Here is a 14,943-nt window from a genome sequence, read left to right as displayed (position 1 = left end):
AAGAGAAGAAATCAGGAGGAGAGGGTACAGGAGTACAGGGAAGGTTTAAAGACAACACTCTCCTGCTGGACAATGGATAGAGCACAACCATGTGTCATAAACATCCATCTTTAGTTTCATAATACCTACAGAAATTAAGCTTGTCCCATTAAAGGAGATGAACAATTTGGATAGAAAATACATATGTTTATATGCTGAAGAAGTCACAAGTAAATTCATTTCAGGATCTGAATCTTTTAAGAGCATGAAATTCAGATCCAAGCTTCCTTTCCATCCTGGAGAATTATCCAAAGGCTATCGTCTTTGAGGAACAGTCAATATCCTGAACATGCCGGCAAAAATCACTGAAGTTCAGTAACCGAGCACAGAGTAACAACTTAAGAATAGAGAAGCAGACCTCCTATTTGAATTTTCTTAGAATTCTCTTCAAACATTACTTCAAACATCCCTGGCCTTTTATTTTTTTCCCCTATTGTAAGCAGTTATTATTATCCTTTCGACTCTATCTAGGTCATCCCACCTTCTAAATAAAATGAAGTGAGAATATAGAATACTGCAAAGTGACTCGAAGTACAGCTGTGCTGGAGCCCAAGCTACTTCAGCCTTTTACCACTTTTTATATATTTTTTTTCCTATTTTTATCTTTCTTTGCATATATTATAGACAGCTAAGTCTCTCCAAGTCTAAAAATTCAGCACTATATCCTTAGGACACCAGAGCTCAACTTGTAAATGTTTGTTATTCCTAAGAAACTAATTTTCCCACTGTTTATTGCCTTGCTTCCTTTGTGAATTTTGTGTTAAATACTAAGAAATCACAGCTCTCTGATCTATTTATTCCTGCTGCCTGGAGTATTCTAATCCACTGGTGTGCAACCCCCACTGAGGAACTGCGGCAGAAACTTTTCAAGAACAGTCCCACATTTAACTGACATGGAAGTTAAAAACTATGGCAATACAGATACAACATATACCTACACTTGGACTACCACTGGCACAATTACATCTTAAACAGGGCAAGCAGTGCTGAGAATTCTGCTTGCTTCCCTGGGCATGCACTGCTTCAGATAACAAAGAAAAACCTGCTTTTGCAACAAATTATTGGTCGGTGAAAGCCACTCCCTTGCTTTGACATTGTTGGCAATTCATCTTCTACAAGACTTAACACGTTTATTTTGGGGTTTTCTCCTTCCCCAGTGAGAAAATGCTCTATAAATTAAGCAACCTCATAGGGTTTATCTGTGTCAACTGTCCATTAAAAAAGAACAAAGGTCTTACATTCCCAAAGATGATAGTGAAAGTGCCAGAAGATATTTGTCCATGTAAAAACAAACCTGAAGTAGCACCAGAAAGAATGATTTTAGAATGGTCTAGTGTATGTAATGGCTAATGACTCATACAGGACATGGTCCAAAGCCAGCTGAAACCAGAAGGAATTTTTCCACTGACTCTAGTGAGTTCTGCATCAATTCTCTGATGGTCACTCTAACTTTACGATGCCAAAAGACAGTAATGCTCTGAACTATGCTGCCACTGTCATTTCTCCAGGAAATCTTTTTCTGGAGTATACTTTCAAATGCAATGGAAATCATAACAAAGCCAGCACAGAAAGCATGTTTTTTAAACATTAAAATTGGCTCCAGACACCCATACTTTAGTTTCTATTGCTAAAGAATATTAATAAAGTAAAGCACCTCCAATAAAACACGTGTGAATCGGATCACAAACCACTAGGCAAGGAGTTGTTTTAAAAGCGTGATCAAAATGCAAGTTAAATAACAAAATCCAAAGAACCCAACATATGACCAGACACCCTGATGTACAACGATGTTGTGAAACTATTGGGCAAGGTTTTATAAAAAACAAAACATAACCCCCACAGATGATGTTAAACAGCATTATGAACACATGTCTACAAAGCTAACAGGTCCTACAACACTTTCACCCTCAGCATGATGCTTTCTTTTGATATAATATTCAGCCACAGGAAATTAAAAGTAGAACAATATATTAAGACCGTTCACAATCCAAAGCAAAAACATTAAGAAGCCTCAAAGTGCTGCCTTTCCATAGAGAGATAAAGTGGGTTTTTTTCCTTAACTGAAACAGGTTGCATAGAATTTTTTTTTCAAAACTTTTTTTTTTCTTTTGGGGGGCAGGGAGGAAGGTGTCACAACTTTGGATAGTGATTTGCTTTTAATTAAATACTAGTTAATGACTTTGACTGACTTGTAAAATTCCCAGTATTTTTAGTTGATATTGTCTTTCTGACCTGTAACCCTTAACCTAGAACAAGGACCTTGTTTAACGTTTGTTAAATTTAGACAGCGCCACTATCCACTATTACCCTCCTTCCACCAATGCTACACTAATCTCCCATGCCAGCTGCTCAAATGTTTACACTTGAAGGGCTTTCTCTCTTTGTGCAGAAACAGTCTCTGCACAGTATCTCTCAGCTGTACATTTGCCAGAATCAAGGCAAGAAAAGCCTCGCTGCTGGAATTCTTGATTAATAAATAGTTTAAAATGTTTCTTCTTCCCTTCCCCTTTCTGCCAAATCCATTGCCATTAGGTTTTTACAAGGCAAACCTCCACAGTGCACTTTACTGGCCTTACTCTTGTCCTATGCAAACAACTGTAAATCAGAACAAGCTCTATTTAGAGTCAATGAAATCACACCATCTCTGTGCTGAAACTGGGAGAAATCAAAATCAAGATGTATACTTAAGCATTTTCTGGGATGTAAAGAAGAATATATTATAACCAGAGGAGGGGGAGTGTGGGGGAACCAAACACTAACAATCATAAATCTGCTTGTAATCTCTCCATCTTGCTATGTCAGTATACTTCAGAGACAGCCTACACAGCTCATGTCCTAGGCACTGGTCACACCTGGCTCTCTTGCCAGGTCACTGAGGTACTGAACCAGCAAAACACTTAAACAGGCGCTTGGTATGACACTGAAAAAGTCAGTTGGTCCAATGCATACAGTTACCTATTTAAGACCTCTGCAGGGCTACCTCTTGCTATTTGCCTTCATCCGCCTTCTCTTTTCTAGCCTTCCAGCTGAACATTTATAAAACAAGGAATACCCTCCTTCATCTCCCCGAGTATTTTGAGATCTACTCAAAAGCATAAATGATATTAAAAAAATAACTCAAGAAAATGGATCTGACTGAAGGTATTACTACTTCATGCTGTTGTAAATGTCTTTAAAAAAAGACTGACCGCTATTTGTCACATTCTTTCCCCTCTTCAGCTTGTCTCCCAAAATGCTGCTGAGAATTCAAATGAAATATTTACACATTGGAGAGTATGAGAAAAAGTGATGTCTGAAATTATTTGTAATCATTTCTGCTAAGCTCAAAGGAGAATATCAGTTTGGGAACTCTGCACGTAGAAGACCAATAAAACCTAATTTATAACAGTTGTTTAGTAAGAAAGAAAAAATGTGAAACAGCTACACACACTGCAAGCATTAGAAGGTCCCTGTACTGATGAACAACTGAGCAGCAGACACAGTAGTTAGCGCTATACGATCTTTGCTTCATACACACAACTCCTGAGTTACAGGGAGACCTGTAAGACCCGCTACGCCTCATGTAGGTTTGACTTTGCATGAGAGAACTAAGCCATAAAGTTCACTCAGGAAAACTTCGCCATCAAAGTAAAATGCATTGTGTCCTGTCAGCAAATGTTGTTTTGCAAATCCTCCCTCACCTGCCATAAGATGTTATTGAGACATATGGTTTCACACGCTACCAAGCAGCTCGGTTTATGCCAACGAACAACAATGCATAGAACAAATATGTGTGGAAATCATGAGATCATCTAATTAAAAGAAATGTTATTGTTTGCCACTACTTTTAATGAAATCAAGTCTTCAGTGTCCACACAAGAGGCTGGAAAAGAACCAAATCCTATTAGCGCTCAAGCCTCAGAAATTGTTTGCAAAAGAAAAGAAATTATACCTTAACTGGTGTTGAAAATCTTCACTGTATCTCAAATCTACATATGCTAATAAGGTATTTTAGACTAATATAATAAATCTATGGTTACATGTGATTCAGATTATGCCACTACAAAAACAGGTGTTACTGTCTGAAATTTTTTTTCCCATTGTTTATTACAAATATGGAGCCAATGATATAAAATTAGACATTTTTTTATTTCATCTAGCAAAGGGCACTGGCATAAATACACACTAATTCGTTCACTACAGTAGTTACATTTGGAAAGCTTTCAAGAAATATTTGGATATCCATCATTAAATCAAAGAGAAATGTACTTTGCAGTGGAATTAATAATTCCCTGACTCACTCCCAGACCATCCCAAACTTAAGCACAAAAAGCATTTTATGTTCACAGAAATATGTGGAAGACTTTTTGAAGGAACTACATCTCTCCTTATCCAACTGCAGAAAAGCCTGATCCTGGGATAAACTTTTCTTTAAAGGTGGTATTTTCCACACCACTACATGCTTGCCAGTTACATTAAGAACAATATGCTGAATGAATTACGACCAAATATGAATTACAAGGCTATTATACACTATTAAGGGGCTCTGGTAATATTAAATACCAAGGGAGCAAAGCGTGAGTGGTTGAGATGTCACTAGAAAAATCTCAAATGGAATTTAAGTTTGTCTTTGGGTTTTTTTAATGTCCTTTTATTAATGCAAATTAAAAGCCATTGGCCTTATTAGCTGCTGGTTTATTCTATTTTTTCCAGCGAGTTAACTTCAGAACTTTTCAGTGAAATCAGTAACAAAAGATGAATCAGACATAAAAGGATTTGGGTGGTTAAGGGTGTGCCACCAGGTCTTAATTAAACATCCGAGGGAGATATCTGAGCCAACTTAAGCCAGACCGACAGGGTACATCCACAGTATAGAGAATGATGCCATGCAGCCCAAGTCTGGAAGCTGAATTGCCTCATGGTAGCCGAACTTAGCATGCTCCTGTTAGGTTGGGCCTCCCTAACTCACCCCACTTTGTGCTTTCTCTTCAATAAGCCTGACACATACTCTTCTGATGTGCTTACTCCCATTATGGTGCCTAAATTCTGCTTCTGGGCATGCTAAGCTGAGAACTTATGAAACTGCTGAGAAAATATGCTTCTAACCTCCTGCCTAAACTCCTTCAAGATCCATAAAATGGGCATATCTCTCCATCTTCATCAGCCAAGGGGCTTGATCCAACAGGTGCACTTAAAGCACAACTAAGAAACCCAGCTCCACAAAAAACATAACTGGTAGAAGAGGCTGCTATGGTATTTCTCTCCTGCCTTGCCCTCCCCCCTGCCCCAAGTTCAACGACTCGGTAACAATATGGCATATCCCAGTTCAAAATGTTCTTCTGGTTGAGAAAACACCTTCTCCCCTCTCATGAGCAGACAGATTATTCTGTTCAAGGACATGAATATGAGTTTAGCTAGAAAGAGACTGTGATTAGGGCACTCATCTGGGCAGACAGCACAAGCCACTTGCCTCCGCCAGTTCTAGCTGCAGTGACTACTTATTTGCTGGATCTTACATATGCTTAGCATAAAACACAGAAACACATCCCTGGCGCTGGCACTGGAACCCAGAGCTGCCACCCCACTTATTTCGTTACTGGTCTGAATAGTTAGGCTTGCTCGTGCTCTCTCTTTCTGAGTCACTGAATATTTGGGTATTTTTACAAAAGGATGCTTCCCACATCAAGAATACCTCACAGCTTTGTTCCAGGCAGTCTCCAGCCCAGCAAGTATTTTGGTTTTCTTTGCAAAGGAGGAAATAATTCTCTCAATAATGGTCCTGAGAGAGATAGAAGATTGGCTGGTATCTCTAAAGACAGAGAAGAGAACTGAACTTAGTGCACTCACATTTTGGTTAACAATGATGTGGTAAACAGTAAACTTTTAGAGTAAAAGCTTTAAATAACTAAATCTAGCAGCTGACTCAAAGTTCAGCCTTGAGCTGAGGCAGGCAGCAGACACAGAGGATGGGCAGAGTTTAATGTGCAACTCCTGCTGTGCAGATTTCAGTGGCTTCAAAACTTGGGAAATCTGACTCTGGGATGCTTAGATCCAGTGCCCAAAATAAGCCCATGCTGCCGGGTATTTAAAACAGGCCCTGCCAGCCACAGCTATGCCCAGTTCATTTTGTTGGTATGGCCCTACTCAAGCCCTTTTGATTCAACTTGATCCATTTCTCTCTGTCCATCTCAGAATGTTTCTTGAAAATGTTTCCTTCAAAACACCCTCCCAAAACCACTGCAGGAACTAAAGTTTCCAAGTTGTCTTTTTGAATGCAATGTGTTGCGATGATTTTATCCTGAACCACACAGTTTTATGTGACGATGCAGGTTCTGGCAACCAAGAACTATGAGATAATATTTTGTTTTTAATAAAACCTTCATGGTCGCAAAAAAAATGTTTATAGATATGTGACCTCTACAAACCTAATGCTCAGAAGCCAAATGGGGGGAAGGAAAGTCCATCCTAAATGACTTGTTTTCAAACCTCACGATCTTAAGTCACTTTTGTGTGGTGAGGGGAAGAGCTGACAAGTGATTTTTGAATGCATTAAGCTGGCAATACTGTGGTATACAAGCTAAGCAGCACAGACAGAACAGGGGTCAGCCAACATGTCTCTTCACCAGATACTGCTTTTAATAGCTTGTAACTTTACCATGCTTTAACCATAGATGCTGAGACTTTCCATTCCAGGTGTCTGCCTCAGGCTTTTTTTTTTTTTTTGAGCCAGAGTAGTTCAGCTGGTTCTGAGATTATATTTTACACTAACTCCAAGGACCTTTTCTTTGAAGAGGTCTAGTAACACCATGCTTTGAAGCAAGAATTTGAAGTCTGGTGGCAGGCAGCCACTGTTTCAAGGTCTTGCCTCCTGCCATCACATACCATAAGAAAAATATAAAGATACTGTATTATGCAAAATTATCTATGATTCACATGAAGGAAAACAGTTAATAACCTGTAAGTGCACATCATAGAAGGGGTGGGTACAGCTACATCTCTTCAGCAGCCACAATCTGGCTGAAGAGCACCTCCATGGCCCACCTATCTATCCCTCTGCTCCAAGACAGATTCAAATATGTATAGCTTATCCTCTAGACATTTTTGGAGGTTTTACAGATTAGGTGATGATAAGGATTTTACAGTCTCTTTAATAACCTGCTCCCTCGTGAAACCTCCATGCAGTCAGATTTTTTTCCAATTTAAAATTTCATTGCTATATATAAAGCACATTACTTCTTGTCCTGCCCTCAGCAGACAAGGAGAAAGAAAGCTGATCACTGTCATCTTTGCTACCTATTGGAATTCTTTGAGTGCCAGTCACAAACCCCTCGCAACCCCCAAAAAAAGCTCTGGCAAACCTTTCTTGTTACTAAGGTAAGTTAACAATTAAATATTATTTTTTTTCCGGAGTGTATCACAGGGTATCAAAATAAAACTACCTCTACTGCAATAGTGAAACCTATCCTGAGATATCTGGTATTTAATAAATCTATTTTTCTTCTAATCATGTCAACAGTTGCACAAATGAAAACATTTTTAACTACACTGTATCTTCCCCAGTGTCATCCTCTGGCACCTACTTGGCTTACAGGCACTCTGTAACAGAAGACTGGGCAGAACAGACCAGTCTGCTGTAGTATTTAGACAACTCTCCATACTCAGTTTGTTGAGTTTTACATTTTGCAACAAAACCACACCAAGCAAAACTGTTTCAAGGCAGGATCGCAACTTATGCCTTTGACAGTGTACATAGATAGCTCTAACTGTATAAAATGCAACACAACTATCCCAGGATTTGACCCTGATAGTACAAATAAACACACACAACCAACATCATTCGAAGCATTGCCAAAAGACCAAGCAGCAAGAACATGAAAATAGGAATTTAAAGTGAATGTGATTATCAGACACAAGCAAATATGACAAGTAGATGGCTGTTAACTTCCATTTAGATGACATGGGCAATAGTCGCATTCCTACTGTCCTAAACAGTACCTGGCCACATGAGGTGAAATCCTTGACAGTAGATGGCACTAACTGAGCACCTGAGACCTGACATGGCTGAAGAGAAATCACATTTCCAATCACTTTCATGTAACTGTACTTGATCCTTCTTTCCAACCACTTCTGAACTGGTAAAGTGTATCATGAATGATGTAACTCCTGCCATCAATGAGGGCATAAAAGAGTACATTAAGAGAAATCAGGGCCCTGAAAAGGTAAATAATATATTTTTTAAAAGCCTTTATAGGGAAAATAGCTGTTCCCATAATTTAAGAGGTGACTGCCAAGGTTACTCATGCACTAGGACTCCTGATGATTTTTTTCAAATACTAGCACAGTATTTTTCTTCTGAACACAATCTTGCAATTATACAGGTACTATGAAATAAATAAAACAACACACCATACACATATCCTAAACATATCTGATAAATTTTTGGTATTTAAAATGACATTTTTTTCCCTGATAAATTTTGTTCATAAACATATATAATAATAACCATAACAGATTAATTAAGCAGGGAACTACTGCTTCCTTTAGGCTCACTGATTCTGTTCTAACAGCTATATTCAGACATACACTGAAGACCAGATTTTTTAAAAACAGTACCAGTGAAAATCCTCTAACATTGCTCTGCTGAATTCTTATGTGAACTACAGAAACTCTGTGTGATAAGACTTTGTGCTGAAGTTTCAAATCCTCTGCTAAGTGTCCCTGGCTGTACTTCTAAACATTTTTTTCCCCAAGTTGATTTATTACACAAACAAAGTCCACATCATAGCTACACGTCGTTCAGCACTTGGGATGTGTTTTTTCGCTCTTGATTTATGAAAATACGAAGGCCCCAAAAATAAACCCAGCTAATTTTAGTACTGCACTCCAAATATTGGGTTTCATCTTGATCAACTGTTTGAGAAGAGTGACACCAAGTGGCAGAGATTAAAGTCCCTTTTTTTTTCTCCAGCTGCTCTAAATTCCAGCTCTGACCCTCTGGCATACAGAATGTGAAATACAGCTAATTGTGCTGCAACTTCCAACTGATCTATTTGTATGTCGTATTTATACATCAGTGTACTTCAATAGCATTTGACTTGTGAAAAGTTAACCTGGATGTAAAGCTCATCTGCTTAGCACAAAACTGAACAGATTCAGGGAGATTTCTGCTTTGATTTCAGGTTCTTTACTGATGTGTGTGGTACTGAACTGCTGCATTCCGAGGATTGCCATGGAGAGTTCTTTTCCTGCATTTTTACACTCTCTAAGGTGTTAACAAATCTTTTTTCACCTGTATTTTTCCTGATACTGTGAACAAATGTCCCTTCACCTCAAGAATAAGTTTTTTCACATGTTGACTTTGAAAATCTGCTTCCTCATCAACAATCCAAGGTATTTTTAGGGGTATTAAAAATTCTAATAATTAGATAAATATGGCATTGAGAAAGGTTTGTTGGTTACAAAAAAAAATATAATTTGTGCTTGAACCAATACTAAGGACCTTTTATTTCTTACACCTTTATTCCATTCCTTTATATTGCCAACTTTTTTTAAAAAATACCAATCAATACCCAGAACAGAACCATTACTTTTTCTACAATTCAGTACACGTTGCCACGATGTAGTAAGTGAGAAAAGGATTTAAACTAAACATACTGAAGTTCATGCCCTTACTTCAGTAGTATTTAATGAGTTGCCTATTTCTTTATAGTCAAAAAAAATTTTCCTGATCCAGCCATGTATCTCATGGCACTATGCTGAAGGCAACAGCAAACTATTTTCCTTCCAGAAATAAATCTGAAACTTTGGCTTTGATTCCCACACAGAAAATGCAAAATACTTTCAGATGACCCAAAACAGTAACAGAAAGTAAACCTGATGAAATTGCAAGAGGAAGCCTCTCTTAGATTACATTTTGCCAAAAGTCCTATCTTACTAGCTCAATGAAATTTCTATACAGTGAGTTCTAAACGTGTATTTCATATATATGGCTATGTAACATACCACTTATTTTGAATACTCAAAATTCCAATTTTTTTATTTCATTGGAACTCAGTTTCAATGAAATCAATAAAGAGGATATCTTTTGACCAAATGGAATAAAAAATTACGCAGAATGATCAAGGGTCTCAAAGTCTAGTCTATGTAAAGAACTGCTAAGCTGAATTTTTAAAGTGTTTTCATTGGCATTTCCACTGGAATATTATCCTATGTTAATACAAGTTATCTATGCCAACTATCTATGAAAATTTTACAGTATTTTAGAATTTTTCACCAACACATCACAACTGCTGACCTGCTTCCTGAAGCCCATCTAGCCCATTCAAAGGATGGACCTTCTGTGCTGCTGAGCAGATCTGTTAAGTTACTTCATAAATCTTCTGCAAGTTTAGTAGAATAGTACCAAATCAAATGGACCACACGCTAGTGTAAAAGACAGTTCAGAGTATCCGAGTGACCTTCATATCATCACTTGGAATCCCACCTCTTCCTCCTCCTCCTCCTTCACTAGTACTTTGGGTTTCAAGATACTGAGATTAATTTATAATGGCAGTGAATACAAACCACAAGATTATTTTATTCTGTCAGAGCTTGTGATGTTTTTTCTGTACTTCTACCTAGTGTACTTCAATTACCCACGTCACTCTCTACTAGGACTTTATGCTAATAAGAGCTCTCACACAAACATTCATCATAGTGTCATAGTATGACACTAAAAATCTGGGTAACAAGCACCTAGAGTTTCAGTACTCTATCCTTATGAAGTCTTCACAGATTTGCAGTTCGGAGTTTTTTAACTTCACAGCCAATCACTTCTCCATCTATTTCTCCCTTTTGACTTCTTTCACACTATCCTTTTTATCTAGAATTTGTTCTCTCCTCTTTTTTCAACAATTTCCTGTCACCTGTTTCTGTGGCTAATGAGCTGCGCGTATTGTGGATTAGCACTCCTTTTCCAAATACTTGTTTGTGAAAGGGGGATTCAGAGCTGAACCTCACATTTCAGGCATCTATCATGTCATCAACAGAGTCTTCTCCAGGTTTTGAAAATATGGTAACAAAAAGCCAAATAACCAAAAAACAAATAAATAAACAACAACAAGGCACACTACTTATTATGATTACTAATCCACCAGAACAGACTTACAAAAAAATTTAGGATTCACTTTCTAAATTAGATACCTAAATCCTCAAAATTTAGCAGTCTGTTAGGCACTTAAAAACTTCTCAAAATGTGGTTCACAGGATTTTAGCACCCTAAAACCTACTGAAGTACTAACAAAAATCCTTTCTGTTATTTCCAGTGTTTAAAACAAAAGTACTTTCCACCCCCAAGCTACTTATGAACAAACGGAATGCTGCCATGCTGCAAAAGACATGTGAAAGGATAAAAATGAGAAGTGTAGTTTTATAAGAAAAAAGCCCCCTCTAGATGTATGGATAAAGCAAACATATTCTTGCATTATGTAGTACAGTCACAGTCTTACAACATTTGTGTCCTTGGTTAAAAAGCCTTCTTCTCACAACTGCTTAGAATTTAACATTGAAAGAAACTTAGACTTACGGTGATGCTAGCAAGTTTTACTTGAAGACAGTGCATTGCATTTACCTTCATCAAGATACACAAACTGTGCGCTCACATAACTAAGCCTGCTAAATAGTAACCTATTTCTAATTCTACTTGGCTAAGCATCAGGAATAGCAGTGGTTTCTGGTTATTCAAAATGCAGGATCTAATAGGAATGCAGTAGCGTCTACAAGCCGTGTTAGTACTTACATCCAAGCTTCCTTCACTTGTAGATGCAGAACTAAAAACATCCTCCTCACCACAATTTCTGTTCATCATGTGTTCTTCTGTCTGCAACACAAACAAGTATCCTACACAGCAGCAGCAACGGAAACAAAACAGCAAAAACATGCCAGAGCAAAACATCAAACCTTATCACTGAATGAAGGCAAACTGTCTGTCTCAGTAGTGCTGGACCCGATTGCTGAGAAACTCCGTATGTAGTATGCAAAATTTCTCTGATGGAGGCAAGGCCCTAAGAAATCCATCAGCAGAAAGAATTAAGAATATAAAGAAACAGAACAATTCTTGGGCTAGGAGGAAAACGGGTAGTAATCAACTCCTGTAGCACCAGGGACCGGACTGTAAGTCTCTGCTACACCCACAGACACAGGGAAACACACAGAAACCTCTTCCCTGCCACTTGTCAATGACGGGACTGTTTTTGTGCACTAGCATATTACCCCCTACTTAAGCCTAGATTCCATAATTATCTGCTCAGGACCTCTGCTCTACTGGATTGCTTAGCAGTGCCAATTTGATCTGGATTTAGCCTCAGGCACATGACTACATTTCACATCAAAAAGATACAGAGTTCATGCCACCTTTATGTTTTTTATGCCAGCTGCAGAAGAACAGAGGGTAACTGATCCAGCATAAAATTAGAATGGAGAGAACAAGATGATACCTGATCTGGCATTAAGCCTGCCAGTACAAAGTTAACCAAAGAAAAACGTTCGACAAATTTGTATTAACCATAAGAAGAGGACTCTGCTTTCATTCTATGTCATGGTGTTTTTAATATAGAAGGAATTTTTTTTCAAATAGTCAGATCTAATGTATTGTCACACCACGATTATTGCTCTCAGTGAGCTAGCTGAGAAAGAAAGCATGTGTGTGGGCATGGAAATCTGAGCGTAGGCCTGTAGCACACAGTGACACCTGATCCAGGACAGTTTGCAACACAGGCTAATACTCTTCCTTCCCTGCAAAAAAAACGGCCTTCCCCTTCAGCTCTGCAGCACTACTACTGTGCAAGACTTTGGAGAACTCTTGCTATCAGATAGTTCTAAAATACAGATCATGTCTGATCACATACATAAACACACACACACACACACAGAGCATCACTGCAAATTACAATGCGAACCAAAAGAAAAAAATAAAACAACTAAGCAGAACCAACTTAAGTCTCGTCGAGAAGTAAAAATGTAAAAATAATCATGAACAGCAGAGTTTAGGAAATCTGGCCCTTTGATTCCAGTGCCCTGAAAATCACAGGGCATCCCATCATGTAATATCTTCAAAAAATCCTTCCTTAAAAGAACTCACTTTTTGCCCTCATTCTACTAAGTCTGTTCAGCACTTTCATTGCTGTTTTGGTTAGAAATCTTCCACAGTATCAAGCCAGATGTATTATGCTTAGTTAACACCTGCTTGCCCCTGTGTGTTGCACTATTCTTCAGTTTTCAATAATGCTTTCACCTATTTGGGTTCAAACTCCTAAAGCTTTGTATTGAAAAGGCAACAATGACTTCCTTGCTGGACTAGACAAAGTGGATGATTCAGTTTCTTTTCCTACAGAGTATTTGTCATTTGAAAATAAGAATCTAATAAAGAAATGACCAACTCAATTAACTTGTCAGAACTAGTAGCAAGAAAGACGTACACATTTATCTCAGATCTAGAAGCTGTTTCTTGTACTTGTTTGTACAGTTCCTACTTTTTCCCAGGTCAAATACTACTTGTAACTTGCTAATTGATTCCAAATATCCTTAGCATCTATTAAAAGTTGTATTTCAAAAACCCTTTCACCTCCTTTGTTGTTGATTAACAAGTATGAGGAAGAGAACAGAAAAAAAATTGAGGTGTTTGCAGTCTTGGGACACTCATCTCAGGACACTCGGCTGACAGAAACCCACTGCAGTAACCACAGAATTGGGATGCTTCATAGCAACTTTTTCTAAGGTTGCAAGTGTAAATATTTTACAGGTTTAATCTGAGCTGATTCAGGATTTAGAACTCTACGAGTACACACTTCATACCAAACTCAGGAAAACTGAGTAAGAGGACAAACTGTAATGCAGAAACTGCATGCTGTAATATATTTGGTTCTTCCAAAGGAACTACAGCCCCACAATATGCTCTAGAGGCTCAAGCTGAGCTCCCTTGTTTACTTGATTCTGCCAAGCAGATACAGCATTATTGTTTCAGTTACTGTTCCGTTCTAAATGGGAAATATTTTCTTAAAGAGGATAAACACTCTGAAAGTGAGTGACTTCCTATCTCATAAAATACAGTTTCCACATGTCCTTTGTAAGATGTTAAGAACAGCTCAGCATCTGTGACAGATCAGAGTTTTCAACACAGTAATTCCCAGTGTCCTTAAAGGAAGCTATTCCCCAGCAAAAATACTCCAAATTTGACCATAATCAAAAGGGCAGAGAACTAATGAAGATTTCTGAAAGCTTCCACAGTTTTTAAGATATGACGGAGAAGACTGGAAGGGGAAGTGAAACACCGGTCCGTTCTTAGTACCAGTTCATCAGACAACCATTTTACTATTTCATGGCAGAATTCTGGGAGGGCTTTTTAAATTAGAAAACATAAAATTTCTTTTTTACTCTGACATCTCTAGTATGCATTAAATACACTCAAAAGCAGTTGACACTGATATTTGTAGCAAAGGATGCAAAAAATACGTAGTTACAAGCCCAGTAATGAATGTTCTTGAGTTAGAAAGTTTTTCTGTATTTAATTTTTGTGATGAATGACAAATTTTTCACAAAGGCATCTCAACAGAAGAAAAAAAATTTATATGAATTTTTAAAATTTTCCAACTCAAGATTAAAAACAAAGTTAAAAATGCACCCCAGCAGATACTGATCCTTCAGTTTAGTACTGCAAGTTATTTCTTCTACACCTGATTCATTGGTTTTACAGACTTGGAGATGGCAACAGCATGACCACATAGAGCTTCCTAAAGAAACAAAAGCTTTAGAACAGATTATCACTCATGCACAGAAGAGTCAATATGATACTTTACTTGATATCTTAATTGTTCTATATTACATCAGTTCTTTCAGAAATGCATTTTGTAATCCGAGCACTACTAAGTGGACATAAGTTGCTTGAAACTG

General features: G+C 37.9%; 1 protein-coding gene across 9 annotated transcripts in view; it reads right to left on the bottom strand.

Annotated features, from left to right (window-relative positions):
• COBL (cordon-bleu WH2 repeat protein) overlaps positions 1 to 14,943 on the bottom strand; it is a 211,039-nt gene that overhangs the window by 88,023 nt on the left and 108,073 nt on the right. For 7 of the 9 annotated variants that reach the window (XM_055704951.1, XM_055704949.1, XM_055704950.1 and 4 more), the window contains one exon: positions 11,795 to 11,875. The exons of the other annotated variants lie outside the window; for them this stretch is intronic. In XM_055704951.1, coding sequence (XP_055560926.1) covers positions 11,795 to 11,875 — 81 coding nt within the window. The remainder of the gene's footprint in view (positions 1 to 11,794; positions 11,876 to 14,943) is intronic. 9 annotated transcript variants of the gene reach the window in all.

This window comes from Falco cherrug, chromosome 3, assembly GCF_023634085.1.
Source record: "Falco cherrug isolate bFalChe1 chromosome 3, bFalChe1.pri, whole genome shotgun sequence".
In the NCBI taxonomy this organism is placed as follows: domain Eukaryota; kingdom Metazoa; phylum Chordata; class Aves; order Falconiformes; family Falconidae; genus Falco; species Falco cherrug.
The sequence above is the reverse complement of the archived record's forward strand: the minus strand, read 5'-3'. Positions and strand labels throughout refer to the sequence as shown.